Below are 21,033 nucleotides of genomic sequence, written 5' to 3' on the forward strand. Positions count from 1 at the left end.
GGCGACAAGGTCATGATCATTCCGAAAAGGTGACCTATTGCGATCGGTGAAAGCTTGGATGGCCAACTCGACACTGCGAAATAAATGAGTAACAGTTTTCGTAATAGTTTGGCGGACAGACGTTGGACGGAGTTAAATAAATAATATAATATACTCTATATATAATATAATATAATAATATATATAATATAATAATATTTGATATTTTGCAGCTTGTTATTAGGGAAAAATAGGGAAATTAATTAAATAAAATTAAGGTTACCTAATATTAAATTGTATATATATGTCTAGTCTAGAGATGATTTAAAATTCTTTAACTACGCGCAGAAAAATGGTTAGAAAGAGCATCCAATTTTTATTGGGTGAGAAAAAATTGGATGTTGTATCTATTTAAAATGAAAGATCAAATAACGGTGATGGTTATTTTAGCAATTTAAAAATGGTACCTCCGATTGGTTTTTATATGCTTTGAATTGGATTAGACTGCCAACTTTGTTGGAAATGATGACAGGAATTCGAATTTCGATTAATGAGTCAACTTTTTTGAAAGGCAGAAAAGAACTCGATTAATCTTAGTTGAAAATCGTATTCGACTGACTTTATTCAATCCTCTAAAATTCTGTTGAATTTATAGGTTAAGAGTTACATTTTTTATGAAAATAAATTTTTTCAATTCGAGAAAATTCATCATCAATACTTAAATATACCAAAATAATATCACAAAAGTACATACAAACGATTATTTAACACGTATACGTGAAAATAAAACGAACGGTAATTAATCATTCCAATAAAGTGTTCAATTTTTGTCAATTTTTAAGCCTACAAAAATCGATAACATCGATTATTTTACAATAATCGACAATCAACTCTCGACTATCATTGGCTTTGCATTTTTCATCCCTACTCTTTTCTGTTCATTTCGGCTGCTCGCCACGTTCGCTTCGCTCGTTCCGGTATTGAGCGTTTTTTTGTGTTTAGTTCCTAGAAAATTCTACAAGAAGAGATGGATGAAAAAAGTTTGGAGTTTTTGGAAAATGTGGATCCCGAGAACGCGGAATTTTTGATTGTTCTTTTTAAATGTAAGTTTTCTCATGCTCATTAATTGATGCCTGAATTTATAGAACAACAATTTTCTAATAACTATTTTGTTTTCTAGGCAACGTACTACGTACCAAGGCAGCCGAAAACTAATTTGGAAGGCGCGAAGCAGCCCAGGGGTAAATTATATGATAAATATATCTGTATAATAAAAGATTTGCGTGCTTCAGGATTACGGTCGAAAGAGTCCGAACAGGTATGTCATGAGAAATGTCCCTTTCCATTTCTATAAAGTTTCTTTTTTAACTTTTTTCTCTTAACAGCCAACAACTGTTCATGACGATGGAGTGAAGAGAGATGAACAGGGTGAAGTGAAGGAAGACCTGGAGTGGTTAAGACGATGCCTCGAACCCGAGGCTTAGGCTACTGAGCGGTGGACTTCCGATTATCGCCTCCATTCCTTAAGAGTTACTCCTACTAGAAAAAGGGCTATTTGTCGTCAAATTCATTCAATTACAATTTATTTGAAAATAAAAAACTTATTGAAAATTTTTTAAGCAATTAAAATAGTCATAATATCACTGGTAGATGGTTTTATGAACCAACTAAATAGCAACCATATACCAAAAAGTTGGATCAAGCAAACAAACGCTTTTTTTGTCGAACTCTCTCAGTTGGTGAATATATCCAATTCCTGTGGATCCAAGAAAACTAGATAATCCAACCAACAAATTGGATCGCTCCCCAGCACCTATTTAAAATAGTTGTATTATCCAATTCATATATATTTCCAACTATTTTTCTGCGTGTAGGAAAATTAGAAGCTAATTCTGATTATTTCCCTTCCAAGAGCTACTCATCCAGCAACCGGCGTCCAAAATAGGATCCGAAATCACATCACATTCAGTTGTAGTCCGATGTCGTTTGCTCCAATGATTAGAGAGAAAGTAGCTTCGGACGGTGGAAGTGGTAATACCTAAAGGAAAGGAAAATTAATAAGAATTGGTAATGTTTTGGGATTTTTTTTTTCTTTGTCTAGTAATTATCAATTAAGTTGATAATTTAGCTAGTCGACGAAAAAATTCGGGATCTCTACCTTCATACATTTCGCAATAATTGTTTGTTTTTGTTTACCAATATAATGCACCCTGTATACCATAAATCTAATCTTTCAAATCTTTCTCCCATTTGGTTAAATAAATTGATAGGAAATCCGTCAATAAATAAAATATAGTTCATTTAGTTCAGGTAGGAGATGTTAATAGTTTTAAATATATACGCAAAATTCAATGGGAAGTACTCACCTGTCCAGAATGAGTGACAACGAAAATACAGAGCAAGATCAAGGGTAAGGAAGGCCAGGGGATAGGAACCGTCTAAGCGCGCAACAAAAGGGAGTTATTCCTAGGGGGTTAAATCTCGATAACACTTGTACTCCTTTTGGAACCTACTCGCATATTCAGTTGGACCCAATACAAGAGCAGTATAGCGCGGAAGCTGCGGCGGAATACGACTCAGGCTCAGGCGACAGAAGGGAAATCGAGCTGTTAATTATGACGTCCCAGGAGCAATTAAGAGTCGACATGCAACAGTTGGTAGATGTGCGAATCGAACAATGTATGCAGACCGGATTCGCTGAACTGATGAAAAAGCTGGAGTTAAAAGGAAATTCGCCAGCATCATCATCATCAGCTGGAAGTGCGAACAGCCGAATTGGGCCAATCATTAGTCGGCCCGGTCAGCAAAACATGCAGGAGGACAGAAGCCAGCAGGAAGGCGGCGGAAGTGCGGCTGACACCGAAGTACCAGGAGGAGGACGACAAAGGCAGGCGCTTAGCGGCAACGTGCAACCAGCTTATAGGAACTTATTTCCGAATCTTGGGCAGAATGGAATCTCTAATGTGTCTCAATCGATGCTACATTTACCAGGCAATATTAGTAACCGATTTGCACCCAACATGCCTGGTGCAAACAGCAGCCAAGGGGTGGGCAATTGAGATTCTATATTCCTCTCGACAAATGGGGATTCCAATTTGCAGGCAACACAGGAACCATGAGCGCCGAGTATTTTTTCTTTCGGGTAGAACACCTTCAACAACACTACGGCATGCCGTGGCCAGAGTTGTGAAGAGATTTCCATCGCCTTCTGGTTGAAGATGCCTCCGAGTGGTACTGGCTAATGATCCGCACAAAGCCGCCGAGGGACTGGTCCGAGCTCTAAACTGCTTTAGAGCGGCGTTATTGCGATAATAGAGCGGCGTTATTACGATAATAGGAAGCTGTGGAAGCAATCGGTGTCGAGTCCATGAGGAAGCCAATGGTGTGCTGGAACTGTCAGCAGAAGGGTCATGGTTTTAAGGAGTGCGAAGCGGAGCAACGGAATCTGTTCTGCTACAAATGTGGATTGGCAAACACATTTACTCCAAAATGCCCCAAATGCAGCCAGGGAAACGGTCTCCGGAACGCGGGAGTGGCAGGCAATCTACGTTCCGGGAGAGAGCCTACGGAAAATCCGAGGAGGCAGCACTAAAACAGTAAGACAGCAAGCAAGCTGCGGTCAGGGAAACAACATCCAATCCTGACAGGGTATTGTTGTCACTGCAGGAACGCCTGCGCCGGTATATGGAGGCTCGAGATCGCATATTTTATAAGAATCAGCTGATGGGAAAGACATTAATAACAAGAAGAGTTAAGAAAGCTAGAGAAAGGTTTAAGAAACGTCGGCAAGAACGGCAGCAGGTGCAACGATCAGTTACGGCCATGGGCAGAAAAGAAGCCAGAACAGATCCGCGCCCATATGTATTGGTGCAGATGGCCGGAAAGGAATTTCGTGGGCTACTGGATTCTTGCGCATCCGTAAGCTTGTTGGGCAAAGGCTGCAAGGAGTTAGTGCACAAAATGGGAATTCCTTGGTAACCCTATCATGCAAAGGTGCGAACTGCAAGTGGATCATCCCAAAACATATTAGGAAAAATACGAATTCCAGTTAATTATAAGGGTACCAATGTCAACATGAGTATTTTTCTATGTCCTCTGGGTCAGGAGCTGTATCTGGGAGTCGATTTTTGGCGTGGATTTGGGATAGCACCAGAAATATTCGGGCTCGAAGAACTCACGACGGAAAGCAAGCTAATGCAAGAGGTACCAGACAGAATAAATCCCTAACCACACGATCTTAGTAACAACCAAAGGTCGCAGTTGAAAGAAGTTTAAGAATAATTTCTGTCTTTTGAAGAGCACGGATTGGGAAGAACATGAAGCGCACTATTGAGCTGGTAAAGGAGGCAGTTCCGGTAAAAGATCGCCATTATCCGGTATCTCCTGCTGTCCAAAAGCTTATATATGAGAAAGTAGATGAAATGTTGCGCCTAGGGGTCATTGAAGAGAGCGATAGCGCCTGGAGCAATACGATTACACTAGTTAGAAAGCCTGGTAAAAATCGACTCTGCTTAGATGCCCGGAAGCTGAATGAGAGAACCATAAAGGATGCATATCGGCAGCAAAATATAGGGGGCATACTGAGTCGCATTGATACGACCAGGTTTATAACGAGCGTCGACCTAAAGCTTGCATTTTGGCAGATAGAGTTGGAAGAGAGCCATAGAAAGTACACAGCGTTTACAGTGCCGGGACGGCCGTTGTGCCAATTCGTAGCTATGCCGTTTGGATTAACCAACGCTGCCCAACGTTTATGTCGCTTGATGGACAAAGTGATACCTCAAACGCTCAGGGAGAAGGTGTTTTTATACCTTGAAGATTTGCTGGTGGTATCTCCTACATTCGACGAGCATATAGAAGCGTTGAAAAGAGTTTCTCTATGTCTCCGAGAAGCAGGTTTGAAGATAGGGCTCAAAAATTCACATTTTTGTTTTAAGGAGCTGCGATATCTTGGGTTTATCATAAGTAAAGGAGTCCTGAGGACGGATCCTGGTAAAGTGGATGCAATCCGAAACATGCCGGAACCAAGAAGTGCAAAGGAAGTACGACGCCTTTTGGGTACAGCCGGATGGTATCGCAGATTCATCAGGAACTTTGCTGAATTGGCAGCACCGCTCACGGATACCTTAAAAAAGGGTCGAAAATTCGAAATGACGCTAAGGAAGCAATGGAAGCCTTAAAAACTGCGCTTATATCAGCTCTAGTGTTACGGCATCCGGACTTCCCTAAAAGGTTCTACGTGCAATGTGATGCTTCAGATGTTGGAATAGGAGCAGTGTTATTCCAGGAAGAAGAGGATGACGGTGAAAGACCAATCGCTTTCTATTCTCAGAAGCTCAATTCTTTCCAAATTAAGTATAGCGTTACCGAAAAGGAGTGCATGGCGGCCGTCTTGGTGTAAAACGGTTCAGGCAATATATAGAGTTGATGCCGCTTACGATAATAACAGACCACTCTAGCCTAAAATGGCTGATGTCATTGAAGGATTTGAGTGGGCGGCTGGCAAGATGGTCCTAGCGGCGGACTACACCGAGTTGAGAAAGGAGGTCGAGGCAAATCAGGAGAGATTGCCGGATTTAAAAGTAGTGGACGGCTTTGTATTCAAACGCACTCTAGTGGTAGACCATTTTTCGAAATTCGTCTTTTTAAAAGCCATGAGGGAGGCCACTGCAGCAGCAGTCGTAAGGTTTTTGACCAGCGAAGTGTTCCACACGTTTGGCGTACCGGAAATACTGCATTCCGATAATGGAAAACAATTCGTGGGAAAGAAGTTTGCGGATATGATACAGCTTTACCAAATAAAACATGTAAGGACGGCGGTTAATTCTCTTCAGTCCAATGCGTCCGAAAGAGTGAACCAATCGGTGCTGAATGTGATTAGGGCCTACTTGGATCAGGATCACCGCGACTGGGACTTATATCTGCCCGAGATAGAAACGGCTTTAAGAAGCTCGATACACCAGGCCACCGGCTCTACACCGTATTTTGCACTGTTTGGCCAGCATATGTTCACAAGTGGGGCTGATTACCAATTGGCAAGAAAGCTGCTCTCGTTGGAGGACTGCAAAATCCGGCATCTAGAACATGGAGATAGGTTGGAACTGTTGCGCGAGTCGATCCGCAGGAATATACATAGAGCGCACGAGTCCAGCGCGCGCTACTATAATCGGACCACACGGCAGATCACATTCAAGCCAGGGCAAGAAATCTTCCGAAGGAATATTGTACAAAGTGACTTTGAAAAGAACTTTAATGCGAAATTCGCCAGAAAGTTTGTCAAGTGCAGGATTCGCAGGCCCGTGGGTAATCATATGTATGAAGTGGAAAACATGCGCGGAAAGCTCTGCGGGGTGTACCATGTGAAGGACTTAAAGCAGTAAGGGATGTCTGAAGAAGGCGACCTACACCAAGGGGATATGAACGACCAACGAAGAGTATCTGGAAGAGAGAAGAAATATAAATCTGGAATATGTTTCAGATATTTCACGTATAACAGGACAGCTGATCTTCCGGAGTAAGAATCACCGAAGTCCAGACTGGGTCGTTGGGCATATTGGGCGTTTTTCCTCGTTGGGCGCTTGGAGAGTTCCTATGTGTCCTGCGGGTGTCAAATCCGTGGTTCTGACTCCAGATTACGGATTAAGGCCATTTCTTCACTGCCAATTCTCTTGTTTTGTTTTCGTATTCGGATTGTTGTTGATTGTCAGTGTGGTTGTTGTGGCCGGGCTATCGATAGCCATATCGAACGTCGGCGCAGGGGTGATTTTATACTGAAAAATACTGAGTTGTTTGTGAGCGTGGGGATTTGAGCCCGGAGCAATATAAATTCAATTTTCCTTGCGTATACAATTACATTTTTTTTAAATCCCTGGTAAAGAAAGAATAAACAACCTTAAGAGCTCTTACGGTAGGTCAGGGTCAAGGAGTATATCAATTTTGGGAAACCCGAAAACGTACACTGGGGTCCACAAAAGGGTAATATGTTTTAAAAACTAGTAAATAAGAATTATTAAAGGAAAATAAGAAAGATGAACATGGAGTAAAGATTAATTAATGGGAGAGGCGGGGATATTGGTAAAAGGGGTACATAATGGTGCAATTAAAAAAAAAAGAAAAACGAATAAATAAAGGTAAACAAATATATTTGGGGCAGCTGCAAGTATGTTGCCCAAGGCAGTCTGCATGGTCGGGAGGGATGAGCAGGTGACCTCCAGTTCAGCAGGGGGAACACAAGGAATTGCCAAATGTGTGTAGGTTTAAAAATATTTGTGTGTTTTTATTGGTTTGTTTGCCCCTCCGTTGGAAACGTTTAGAAATTTAAAAAAAAAAATCCACCTTTCGATAATAGCTGATCTGGCTCGTCAAAAGATAAACAAAGTTATGTTTTGATGAGCCACAGCTGTTTAGATCAGCTGTTATCGGAAGGTGGATCTGCTCTGTGGAAACCGGCGAACTAATGCCCTCTTTCCACACAGTCCATCCCCTGGAAACGGTGAGAATTTTCAACAAATGTGAAACTCCGATTTCCAAAGAGCACATCCACCTTCCGATTTCAGCTGATCTGAACAGTCAAAACGCAAACAAACTCAAGGTGGATGTGCTGTGGAAACCGGAAAAATCCCAACGGTTTTTCAGGGATGGACTGCGTGGAAAGAGGGCTGCACCGCAGTCCGTCAAATTTTAAAGGCGGACTAACTGGGATAATATTGGAACGGCAAAACCTTAAGTACCCTCCGTTCAATAGAGCTGGGAAAATATCGATGGTTTATTGATTATTCGATATTTTAAAATCAAATATTCGATTGTATTGATAGTATCAAAATTAGAAATGTATTTTTGTTTTATATTTGGAATAATAAATCTCTGAAAAGAAAAAAAAATTTATTCGTAAAAAGTGTTTGAGTTTTAGCCTCCTATGGGAGTAATCTTGTCTAGGAGCCTGAATTCAAAGAATTTTTTCAAGATAAATAAATTGTTTTATTTAAAATTTTGTATGGGTTTATTATTGAAATATTGAGAATATATAAAAAAAATATCAATATTCGCCGAGGTACAGGCCGGTGGATTGAGGTCTTCAAAAAGGATGAAGACAGGCAATGCCTACATGTACGGCTGTTTCGATTAAACGCCTATTTATTTATATTAAAAACTTTATAAAAAAAACTGAAAGAAAAGTTGTAGATCTAGTTGAAATTCACATTTTATGCTATTAAGTAAAGTTGATAGAGTAGGAACAAAATTAATAAAACTGGTTCCTTCAAACTGTCATTTTAAAATGAGTGCTCAATTAAGTGGAAAGAAAATAAAAAAAAATAAAAATAGCGTGTTTTACCGTACAAAACAAAAAAATCAATGTTCGAGTCGCTTCAAACGCTGTAACTCTGTCAGTTTTAACCCGACAAATACCCTTCTAACTCCCTTTAAGAATTGGAAATGTATTTTTAAACGCATAAGTTACTTCATTAGTTAGTAACGTAATTATAATACCCTCTTAAAAAAAAGGTATGCAATTTATCAGATTACTTTTAAAATCAATTCCACAACCGAATTTGCATGATAATGAAAACAATAACGTTGACTTCTAAATTCTTAAGCGAAAAATAATTTATTTCATATAAACTTTGGAGACAGTTCTGGCCATCGAATCAAAAAGAAACATTTTGACCATGTTTCGAATAATTTTCCAATTGTATGTTGAAAAGAGTTATCCAACAATTTGTATGATCTTGGTGGGGTTTGTACTGTGGTTTGATGCTAAGCCAGTTTTGAGTGTCATCCATTGAAGGGAATAATTTCAGTTTCGCATAGTTGCTTATTAATGGTAGATTAGGTACAGATCGGACTAAGTGGCGCGAAAGCCCTATTTTATTCAGTCTTGCCTCTGCGTAGTACTGCTGTTTAAGAATTTGCAGGTCCTCATTTACGTTTAACGCACGGCAACTTTCGTTTAATGGTAAAGCGGAGATTTCGCGCTGATTAACAGGAGGTACTTGTGGTTCGAATTCTGATGTCACAATATTCAATGGGCTTGATTGTACTTCTGGGGCACTACACACTCGACGGTGCCACAGAGTGCCCGGAACTTGGCTGGCTACAAAAAAAGCTCCCGCCAAGGTAATTACACTAGCTGCATAGCTCAGCGCTAGTACGGAAAAACTGTTTACCAGGAATTTCGTCCACGCAAAGCTGGGCAGCAGCTGCACCAGCTCACTGTAAGTAAACCAGCCTCTCCGCAATCCCTGCCGCTCAGCTAGAGTTCGTTCAACACTGTTTAATTTATTAAAAAAGTGCTCGTTCGATATGTATATATTCCAGTCCTACAACGAAAATGTTTTGTAAAGGTGGCTATACACTTTTGAACTGCTTACCATAGCGGAAAGAAAATTTAGCTCCATTTCCTTGATTCTGCCTTCTGTCATGTTGCCTTCATTGGCCCAGTCTTCCAGATAAAACCGTTCGTCATGACCGACATAGAATTTAGTGGAAATCATCTAAAAAAATATATTAAAGCTATCGAATAGACAGAAAGACTGACAGCTGGATTGAAAATATTTCATTCCATTGAGAACTAGAGGAACCAGTGCTTTATATCTTATCACTGTCCACATGGTCACGTGCTTATGTGTTGGTTCTCGGCTCAGGTCGATGAACAGGTGTTCATGCTGACTTACCAGTGATACAACAAAAAGCTCATGCGGAGTGATTTGGGAGCTATACCCCGGGTCGATGATGTTTAATCGGTCCAAATAGATCAGTGCCATAATTAGAGAGCAAGGTGTGGCCTGTACTTTTGCAGCAGCAACCCAACTTAAGCGATGTAAGGAGTGACCCCGATGTGGCTCCGAAAACGTATCTGCTGCGTACTCCGCCAAGGGCAGGGAGACTTCCATGTCTGTATCGGCTGTTCCCACACCATAATAAAGACTTTTACGAATCCGATTTATAAACACGTCGTGCTGCACAACCTGTCAATTAAACTAATTTTTAAAAACCTTCTATAGTTAAAGTTTTTTGTTTCGTACCTTTTTCGTCGGAAAAACCAACTTACTGCGTCCCATTTGGATGAAACGGTTAGAACCGATATCGTTAATTAACAATATAAAAACAATCGCACTTTTTATTCGGTAATTTTAATTTATTAGTTGAGCTGTCAAACTTAGAGCTGGGTTGGCCACTCATGATAGTATCGATATATCGGATAATTGGGTTTAGAAACACTATCGATGTATGTTTTAAATTCGATAGTAAACGAAAAGTGGTAAACGCCTTCTGCCCTCTTTTCACACAGTCCATCCGTTGGATATGGTTGGAATTTTCCACATATGTGAAACTTCGATTTTCACAGAGCACATCCACCGTTTCCAACGGATGGACTTTGTGGAAAGAGGGCATTAGTCCGCCGTTAAAATTAGAAGGACTTTGACTGACTAATTTATGCGATAGTTGGCAGATGTTTTTGCGGTGCAGCCTTGTTCCAACGCAGTCCATCCATGAAAAACCATTGAGATTGTTGAAATAGTGTAACTCCGGTTTCCACAGAGCAGATTCACCTTCCACCATCCGATTTCACCTGATCTGAACAGCCGTGGCTCATCAAAACTTTAACAAAAACAACAGGCCAACCATCTTTGTTTATGTTTTCAGGAGCCACAGCTGTACAGATCTACTGAAATCGGAAGGTGAATCTGCTCTGTGGAAACCGGAGTTACAGTATTTCAAAAATCTCAACGGTTTTTCAGAGATGGACTGCGTTGGAACAGGGCTGCACCGCAAAAACATCTGCCAACTATTGCATAAATTAGTCAGTCAAAGTTCGTCTAACTTTAACGGCGGACTAGCTGGGAAATTTTTTTAACGACCAAACCTTACGGACCATCCCTTCAACGGATCTCTGTGGAAATATGCTATTAAAGCGTCTGCACACAGCCGCTTAAAAGATTTGTAGCGAAAAAGTTGAAGCGACCTATTCACACGGGCATCCACTGATGCAAAAACAACTAATCAGCTACTAGTAGGATACAAAAATTAAAAGAAGAAGAAAAGAACACTGTTTATGGGGAAGACAACCAAAATGCCACCCTTTAGCTTAGAAATTAAAAGCACGATAGGTTCAGTTGAAATTATTTCTTGATTTTATTAGCTGTGCTCGGAGTTGCAGCAATTCTGTATTACTGACTTGCCGAAAGCCTGACCCCGATAGTAAAATATATGAACCTGATTTTGCTATAAAAATACCATTCGATGAAATACAACCGGGGCCGATACATCAATGAGCAAAATTGTATTGTATCATTTATTCGAGTTGACGACAGAACGAAATGAAAAAGCGAGACTTAAATGTATACGAAATACACTATATAACAAACAAAAAAAGTTTGAATTTATCGTTAAAAAGGCAGTGGGACCGTGATTATATAACCAAAAAAATCTCAAGCAGTTTCCATATAGCTGCCTATGTCTCTAAGCTTCAATGAATTCGTCAATGAATGAGGCGAACAATGTAATGTCATACCCGTATCAGTGTTTTCATTCAGAAATGAGCTAACCGTACTTAAACTTTACTCCTAAAATTGAAAGAGGTCGAATAAGGCTTATAGCTTGATTCCCTTCCCATGTTAGTGGACTTTTTAAATGTGCCTGATTTTTAAATGTGCCTGACTCCGAAATGTGAGTGGCACGAACAGCTCATCTGGGTTTGTCTACTTTTGCATTGCCAGAATCAACGCGAAATAAATTACAAATCATTAATATGAGCGAGTTTACGGAAATCTCTAACGGTCAGCAAGACATCCATAATGCTATCGAGGAATTTGCCAACTTGGACGACAAGGAAGGGAAGCTGTTGGTGTTTTTGACGGGTTGCCAACCCACCATAGTTTATAAAAAAGAGCATGTTTAAATTTCATGATTATTATGAGTTAAAGCCTTTAATTTGAGCATGTAAATTGAATCATTTGTAGAGCCAATAAACGTTCTCAATTGCCTATCTTAGATAACTTAAACATTGATAACTTTTTGTGGAAACCACACTGCCAATTACAGAGGCTGCCCTGTCTATAAAGAGCTAAAATCACGCCTAACACAACAAATAACTGCGGCTCGAAAACCAGTCAGCCGACATAACATACCGTATATATGTACCATCAACCGCGACTCCAGGAGTTTTTTTTTGCTCAGGCGCTAAGCTATAACAACGTATCATATGCCTCACGGCCTAGGACTACGCCTTCCCAAGCCAATGCAGGAATAACGCAGAAAAAGATATCGAACCAGGGTTCTGAAATTACCGACCAATTGCCAAATGGGTTAGAATAAATGTTTGTCACTATAACAAACACAATGGTAGCAATGCAGAAAACGCTACAGGAGCTTATGCGTACGCAAAATCTTCTTTTGGAGCTCTTAATTAAACAAAAATCAGTTTAGATGGTTTCACTAATAATATCTTCCTGGAATGCAAATGGCATATCGCAGCACAACAACGAGCATTGACGTCATGCTTGTATCTTTCACTTAACGAACAAAAATTATTTTCACCTTAATGGCTATACATTTTATGCGACATATCATCCCGATGTCATGGAGGTGCTGGCATTCTGATCAAGGATGGCATTAGGCATTATCAATCCAAAATTCTGAGAACCATAACTGGTTCCCTAATAAGTGAGAAAATGAAAGGTATGACTTCAATCCTCTCTTAAACATTGAGTTCTTTTAATAACTCATTAAATAGTTCCCAATCTCTGGAATCTCCAAAAAAGGTGGGTACCTGAATTTTTAACGTCCACTTTATTCGGCACTTAAGTTACATTTAACTTTTCAAGCCGTTGGAAGAGCTCCGCTGCCCGAATTCGGTTATTTTGGCTAATACTCTCTTCCACACCGTCCATCTGCCAAACACAATTGGGATTTTTCAAATTTGATAAACCGATTCTTCAAGAGCACATGCAGCACACACGCATTCCGAAAGCATCTTATTTTAACACTAACAAAGTTTGTTGAAGTGGATTCTGCGAGGCTAAAATGAATAATTTACCAACAATTTTGTTGTTCTGAGAGACTAAAATGAATAATTTACCAAAAATTTTGTTGTTGTACAACAGCAAAACCTTGACTTGCAGCAAATGCAATTAAATGATGTAGATTTGGATCATTATGAACTGGGTCATCTCCATTTCCAAAGTCCACCTCAGCTTGCCACTGACGGTTCCCGAATTATCAACTGTAAAATTGAAAACAATGAATAATTATGTATAAGGTTGTCAAATATCTGCCTTCCGCTTTTTACTGTTTTAAAGTGATCGGGTTTGCTTCAAATATGCGCCGTTTTGTTCAATAATCTGTTTCCATCCAGGCCGCAACTTCATAAAACCTCCTCGTAGAAGCACTGCATTTTATTTGCGAAGAACTCGACAAATTTACACAACCAAAGCTTACTTCCGTAAGCTGACTCATTACCTTTAATTCATTTCTTTTGGATTTGCCACAATTCAAAAGTAAACAAACCCAGATCATCTGTTCGTGGTACTCACTAAATGCTAATTCTCCAATGGAATCAGGGACATTTAAAAAGTCCACTAATGCGGCAATGAAATCAGACTATAAGTTTCTTCTTTGCGGCCAACCTCTTTGACTGAGACTCCAAAACTGGAGAAATCGTAACACAGAGAAGAGCTTCACTAAAGCCCAAGATCGTAGAAATGTTGACGTTTCTCAAAAAGATCTTCTGGACCTCGAAGATATATTGACTTGTGACCTGTAATTTTATTTTTTATTTTTTTTTTATTTTAAGCTGTGGAGAAGATATATTTTTATTGTGTGCCATTTAACAATTAATCCATTGCATTAAAGGCGGTGGCTCTGTAAGAACACCAGGCCACCATCCATCAAAAACCTCAACCGTTTCGCTTGAATGGGCTCTGTGGGACTGGGCTATAAGACAAACAAAGCTTAAGCAATTGACAAACAGCAACTGAGACAATTGTTTGACGAATTTAACAGTAAAACGTTTGGGTCATTACATTAATTGTTAAGAATAACTGCTGAAACAGCAATTCAGAGATTTAGTCGTTTGAGAAATACCATAATTGATTTTTGTATAATCTGTTCCGAACTTTTGGAAGCATGACCTTATATATATGACTTTAATTTAATTCTAGACCACTCCGACTACAATTTGAGCATCAGTTAAGAAACCTTGACTACAGTCTTCTTGACCAAGAAGGGTTTTCGTGCAAAATTGCTGATATATTTACATTTCCAATAGTTAACTCAGAACTTGTGGCACTGCAAACGAATGCTTTTTATTTGTATGTTAAAACTGTTCCGTTACGCAATAAACGAATTACAACTAATCAACAACTCTGATTTGGGAATAACATTAAACGTTCAAACAATTTAAATTAATCAGAAAAAATGTGCAGCTGAAAGTTTCAGCCAAAAGAAACTACCTGTACCAAAAATTTGGTTCTGTGATATCAAATTAAGGGACATGGAAAACTTAAAAAAAACTTGGAATGGGAAAAACAATATCAACCTCTAAAGCAGGGGTAGATGTTGAAATCCTCACTCACCAGTTTGTAAATGCCTCTGTACCTGATATTACTTGCAACTCGTACCTGAATGCTGAACCTTTAACCAAAGTGATTCTAGTATTCATTTTGTTTGTGTCAGTCAATGATGACCTTGAATTTATTCTTAAAATTTTACGAAATTAACCCGAAATTCTTTAAAATCCTGTTACCGCGACTACTTCCGTTCCTTACGCATATTTTCAATACCGGTTTTACGCAATCAACGATTCCAGGCATGTGGAAGATTAACAAGATAATTCCCATCGAAAAATCCAAATCCTTGAATGACTATAGACCCATAGGTATAGCCTCTTTTCATTCTAAAGCGTTTGAGCAGATGATGGCTATCCAAAACAATGATTTTATGTACCAAAACAAACTTTTTAATAACCATCAATCCGGCTTTCGTTGCGGAAGGAGCAGTACTACTCCAATTCTTAAAGTAACAGAAGACATCAGTAAAAGAGTAGACTCAGGTCAGATCACTTTATTAACCTTACTTGACTTTAGAAAGTCGCACTAAATTGTTCAAAATGCACAACTTTTCGACTCTTGCCGTTAAACTTTTCTAATCGTATCGTATAAACCGTCTGCAATCCGTTGTTTCTGCAACTACCACTTCGTCCTTTTAAAAATTCATAAGTGGGAACCCTCAAGGTTCAGTTCTTGGTCCTGTATTATTTTCTATTTATGTAAATGATCTTCCCTATGTGTTAAACATATACATTAATATACATATACGGATCACATATGTATGCAGATGACGTTCAAATGAATGTTAGATGCTCGTTAAATCAAATATGTGAATGTATTAATGTGTGTAACGTTGAGCTGTCAAACATATTTAAATGGTCCCACAGAAATGACCTGGGCCCTAACCCCGCAAAAACAAAATAATTAGTAATTTTTCAGAATTTTTTCGGACATATCGACCATTGAAAATGGCACCAAATGTACAAATATAGGCACGCTCTCGGGGAAGATCACATAAATGCCAGGCAAAACGTATGGAATGATCCGACAAGTTACCTTGACAAAATCGTTATTGCCTAGTAAGTAATATTCGTCTTCTACTTGCCAAAGCCTTTCTGACCTCCTCTTGGTTTTATGGAGTCAAAATTTTTAAAAAATGTGATTCAATCAGCTTTAATATGAAAGTCCTTCTTAACAACATCGCCAGATATGTCTCTAATATTGGACCTAGAGCATAGAGTAAGAACTATATAGAGCCACCGTTTGTTCTGTCCGAACCTCTGCCCAAGCTCTGCTGAGAGCCATGTTCGAAGTTAAATTTATTTTCCCACCCCACTTTTCAGTTTTTGGTTCGAACTTGCAACTCGTTCCCACGGCGAACTTGCAACTGCACTGCTCGCACCAGCCCTCAGCAATGAGAGTGAGCAGTTCAGCTGCAGAAACGCACCGCCAAATTACAAGTTCGAATAGAACCATGAGAAACTGAAATTTTCCCCTTTTTTAGCGAATGGTGGCTCTATATTGTTCTTACTCTATGCCTAGAGAACATATAAATGAGAATGCCGAAAAAAATTTTAACATGGATCTGAATTTGTTTGTTTTACTCTTACCTATTACATAGTAAAAATACTAACGGGCCACCTTATCTGTTTGCTCTTCAGTGTCTCCCAAAGAACAAGCAACTTAACTTGCACAAGAACTCAGTTAGCTCAGCTCTGACAACCATTTATTTATAAATACTGTTCGCCTGTGTTCCTAATAACATCAAATCATTTAAAAGCACTGCCCAATTCAAAACAAAAATGTCTATCTATATGCACACCTCCCAATTAAATTAAATAAAACCGCAGTTATAAAATTAAGTAAAAATAACAATTTTAATACCTTAACTAATAAAACATACAAAAAAAAAAAAAATTAATAAGTATTAATATATGTTAACGTTAAGAATCCCAATTTAAAATAATAACTAGAAAACAAAACTTTCACTGTGACTAGTCCCCTAATAATAAGTTATGCTTAACTTGTAGCACTGTTGTCGCAAAAGTCCCAATTTTGGCAATTTAAAAATTGTCTTTCGAATGTCAATGATCTGGGTCTTATGCAAATAAGATTGTTTGCTCTTCTAGAGGATGTAAATTGAAGTTTTTCGAAAAGATACGAAGGTTCTTTTTGGAAAATAATTTTATGCAGAAAAATTAAGTTTCGCATCTTTATCCATTCATTTAGCGAGATATCGAATATTTTCAGCGAAAATTCGGATACGTGACTTCTATGTGGTTGGTTGAATATATACCTGGCTATGCAATTAAATAGAATTTTAATTTTGTTCTTACTGGTAGTGTCACAGTTTGAAAAATCTTCTACTCCATAAAATAGTGCTGGAACAATGCAGGTTTTACCTATTAGTAAACGTATATGGGTGGGCAGGCAATTTTTAATTACGGATAATGTCCTTAATATGCCATATGTTTTCCCTTCAGACTTTGTAATATGATCATTCCAGGTAAGAGTTCTGTTGAATGTAAAACCTAAGTTTACAGCTGTATCAACGTATCCCAAGTCCATTGTTGCCGGCCCACTCATTTACACGTTCAAGTTCTCTGTTACAAACATCTATACATTCATTTATTCTGTTTTGGACATAATCAGCATACAAGTGTACATTACATTCAAATAACGCATTGGAAAGGTCATTAACATATAAGGAAAACAATAAGGGACCAAGCACAGACCCTTGGGGTACTGTTTTGTAGGTGCGAAGACACAAGTTTGACAGAAGTTTTAGAAAACATAAACATATTACGTAGTTTTGCACAAAGGACATTATGGTTTACTGTATCGAAAGCCTTACTATAGTCCAGTAAAACTAAGAGTGTAACATTGTTTTCGCCTATTTGTTCCTTTATGTCGTCTGCAATTTTTAAAATAGCTGAGCTACAGCTTCTGTTTTTCCTAAAACCAGACTGATTATAAGTAAGCATTGCATTGTCGGACATAAATTGATTAATTTGATCAGCCATGAGATTCTCAAATACCTTTGATAGGTATGGTAAAATGGAGATGGGTCTGTACTCATTATTTTATTTGGTAATCGGAATTATTTTTGCCGTTTTCCAAAAGTTCGGATATGTAGATTTTTTCAGTGCAGTATTAAAGATATACGTTATGTATAGATGGATCTTTGGCAGCAGTATTTTCATAAATTTTGGGCTTATGTTGTCAGACCCAGTGGAGTCACTCTTAATTCTTAGTATACTTTGAAGGACATCCTACTGATTAACACACAAAAACCTAAATCTAATATCACAGACAGTTTCAGGTACAAATCGTGGGTTCAGATATTTTTTTTCAGTGATTTCAGGTACCGTGCAGCTTAAGAACTTTTTATTAAGTTCATTTACATTTATGTCTTGTTCAAGTCTTGGTTTAACTTTGCATATTCCCAGGTTTTTAATTATTTTACATGTCTGAGCAGTGGAAGCTGCGTTGTTGAATTTATGGGAATAGAAATTTGTCTTGGCGGTGTCAGTAAGTTTGGTCACCTTTTTTCTCAATGACTTGAACCACTGCGTAAGCTTGAGGTGTCCTGTACCTTCTCCACTTATTGTACGCCCCGTCACGCTGTAATATTGCGTCTTTGATGTTTCTTTGGAACCATGGTTTTTCAGAAAAACGAATAACTTTGCTACGAACAGGTACGAGACAGTTATATAAATAACAAATATTGTTTTGTAAAAAGTTAACTTGTTCGTCTTCTTCGGAAAGGGAATATATGTCATTCCAATTGCACAAATTAAAGGTGGAGTCCAAAAGGTCATAGTTCTAAAGTCCCTAAAAACTATTGGATGGTCAAGGTATTGTAGGTCAAGTGCGTAAGTCAAGTATATGAGGTCGTGTTTTGAAAACGGTGGGACAATAAGTTGGTCATATGTAGCTACTTTGTCTGTATTAGACACAAAAAATAAGTTTAAAAGCGAGTTGCGGGTTTTGGTAAAATGCGTAGGGGACACAAAATTAACAAACTTCATCCCCAGCGATTTCATGACCTCTGCAAGGTGGGATTCCCTTAAAATATCGCTATTAAAATCGCCTGACGTCATTATGTCAGAATAATTAATTGACACGTCAGGAATGATGTTTAAAAATTGTTCATAGTCAATCCGGCAGTTAGGTCGGTATATACACCCAATTTGTAGCTTATCAGCATATCTTTGGCATCTACTTTCTATAAATAAGTATTCAATTGCACTACTGGTTGAGTTTTTACATATAAACGTGGAACATAACTTTTTAGCATCACATAAATTAGGAACAAACCAAGTTTCAGAAACACATATAACATCTACGCTCGAATTGATAAAGAGGTATCTAAATTCTTCAATTTTTCGTGTGAGGCTTTGAGCATTTATATGACACACATTAAGACCAGCTCTTTTCTTTCCGAGAACCCTTAACATCGCATGGCTAGTTGATCGATTTGGATTTATGTTTATGTTATTGTTGTTGCTGTCACCCATTTTAAATTATTTAATTGTAATATTAGCTGCGCTCGCAGTCTATAAATATTTATGACATAAGGACACACCACACCAGGAAACAAAATAAAATTAATGCGACTGTTACTAATCCTTAATATATATAATAAAACTACTGATAATTTCACAACAATGGAATATAAGTATAAGCGCCTCTTAGGTGCGAAATGAATTATCATTTAATGTCCCAGAACTTGCAGCTTCCAGCGCAGCTAATTCATCGGGGGTGCAAATCTCCATTTGAGCCAGATCGCCCAGGCTTTGCACGCAAATGGCCTCCCCTCCCTCTCTCTCTCCTTTACGAAGATATCTCGAGGGCGAGAGAAAACAGCTGTTAGGCGCTTCAGCCTCATGAGATGCATCGCCCGCTTGAAAATTTCATATTTTGTTTTCGTCAGCTGTTCGTTTATATATATAAACGCTGGCGAGTCTAGGCCGATGAGCTTTAAGCTCAGTTGCGTTTTGTTTTCTTTTCGGTATGCCCCGAACGCACGCAGCAGTGTCGCCTTATCGTGCATGTGTTCCATTTTAATAATTATAATTGGATCCACTACTGTACGGGTCGATTTTCGCGGTCGCGTTCGAAAAATCGTACGTACTTTAGGCGGCGGGGTCAGTTTGAGAGAGAAGCACAGTGCGTGAAAAAGTGCTTTCACATTTTCCCCCTGGACTTGTGGGACCCGATGCCAACGCAAGTCACAGGCGACTTCAGAAGCCGCCTGTGCGTTGCAGGAGGCCACCCACTTTGCCTCCAACTCGTCAACGCGCTGATCCTGGCAGTTTTTGGACAGTTTCGCCTCCAGCTCCTGGACCCGCTGCCTCAGCATCCCCATCTCTCTCACCTCGCTTTCCAGTTGAGTGACTCTCAGTGAAAGTTTGTTGCAGTCAGCTGCTATTAACTTGAATTTTTCTTCCAGAGTGCCGGTTATACGTGCCTCGCCATCACGAATCTCCCCTGCAAGACTTTCGTTTAGCTCGGAAAATCTGAGGTCGATCGTGTGGAGCAGTTGAACGTCGGAGTCACGGGCTCCCTTCAGATCGGAGTGAGTTTCCTTCCTAAGTTGCTTAGCTGCTGAAGACATATTTGTGTTGGTGTCGAGAGGGTTGAGTGTTTTGATGTGTTGAGTGTTTTGCCTCTGTGCTCTTGTGTTTTGCTATGCACTGTTTCTTTATTGTTTTGTTGTTGCACTTAAAATTGTGAATTTATTAAGAAGCGATTAACTGCTTAAAACCGATTTATTCCGGGCAACAAGAACTTTAATGTGTTATACTCTTATTTATGCTGCTGCCGTAAGCAGTTTTTATTTTTTTTAAGACGAGTTTAAGGTGTTTTTCGGTGTTTAAAGCGGAGCTTCACAAAAGTGCGTCTATTTCTCTCTCTCTGATTATTAATATTTAATTCTGGCTTGGAATGATTTGTAATAATATCCTTCACCGCTTCTGGATATTATTCTTGATATTTCCTGACTTCGAAATTCTTTACAAATTGAGCTTAAAACGGCGAAGAAGTTGTGCCGAAAAGCATGGCTGTCGTTTGTCGAAAGCGCATCGTAGGCCCACGATCGATGTTGACCAGTCTGGGCCAGTAAGAAGATTCTTGTTAAGAGAAGTTCCATTGCATTTAGGCGCAGCATCAAAGACGAGTTTGACCTTACCAAGACTACTGGGGTTAACAACTGTAAAATGAGGTAAATACCATAATTTAGGAGATTTTAAGACATCCATATCTGTTAATTTGTGTATTTCATATTGGTAGTTTTTGCTTAATCTTTGCCTCTTAACAGTTTTCATTGAAGGCATTTGAGCCGCTGGGTAGCCATCTGTTTACATCAGGGGGTTTGACTTGTTCATGTTTCCAGGGTAGGACCAGGCTATAATTGTTACCAATTATACCTCTAGTACTGATCAAATTAGCATGTCCTTTACCAATCAGAAGCATGTGTTGCTTGTCCTGCAGATTATTTATTTAT

General features: G+C 38.9%; 1 protein-coding gene and 2 long non-coding RNA genes across 3 annotated transcripts; 1 reads left to right on the forward strand and 2 right to left on the reverse strand.

Moving 5' to 3' along the window:
- Positions 1 to 905: 905 nt before the first annotated feature.
- Positions 906 to 1,598, forward strand: LOC108149202. The gene is made up of 3 exons (XR_005977503.1): positions 906 to 1,082; positions 1,160 to 1,297; positions 1,365 to 1,598. It is a non-coding gene; the product is annotated as an uncharacterized LOC108149202 (long non-coding RNA).
- A 210-nt stretch (positions 1,599 to 1,808) lies between these two features.
- LOC121467447 lies at positions 1,809 to 7,318 on the reverse strand. The gene is made up of 2 exons (XR_005977506.1): positions 2,346 to 7,318; positions 1,809 to 2,017 (listed from the first exon to the last, which is right to left on the reverse strand). It is a non-coding gene; the product is annotated as an uncharacterized LOC121467447 (long non-coding RNA).
- Positions 7,319 to 8,553: 1,235 nt separating this feature from the next.
- LOC108149203 (protein CNPPD1) lies at positions 8,554 to 10,171 on the reverse strand. Its single transcript, XM_017276633.2, has 4 exons — positions 10,002 to 10,171; positions 9,651 to 9,944; positions 9,348 to 9,470; positions 8,554 to 9,296 (listed from the first exon to the last, which is right to left on the reverse strand). The coding sequence occupies exons 1-4, from the start codon at positions 10,035 to 10,037 to the stop codon at positions 8,625 to 8,627; spliced, it is 1,125 nt and encodes a 374-aa protein (XP_017132122.1). The 5' UTR covers positions 10,038 to 10,171; the 3' UTR covers positions 8,554 to 8,624.
- Positions 10,172 to 21,033: the final 10,862 nt, after the last annotated feature.

Source organism: Drosophila elegans, unplaced genomic scaffold (assembly GCF_018152505.1).
Source record: "Drosophila elegans isolate 14027-0461.03 unplaced genomic scaffold, ASM1815250v1 contig_402, whole genome shotgun sequence".
Classification (NCBI taxonomy): domain Eukaryota; kingdom Metazoa; phylum Arthropoda; class Insecta; order Diptera; family Drosophilidae; genus Drosophila; species Drosophila elegans.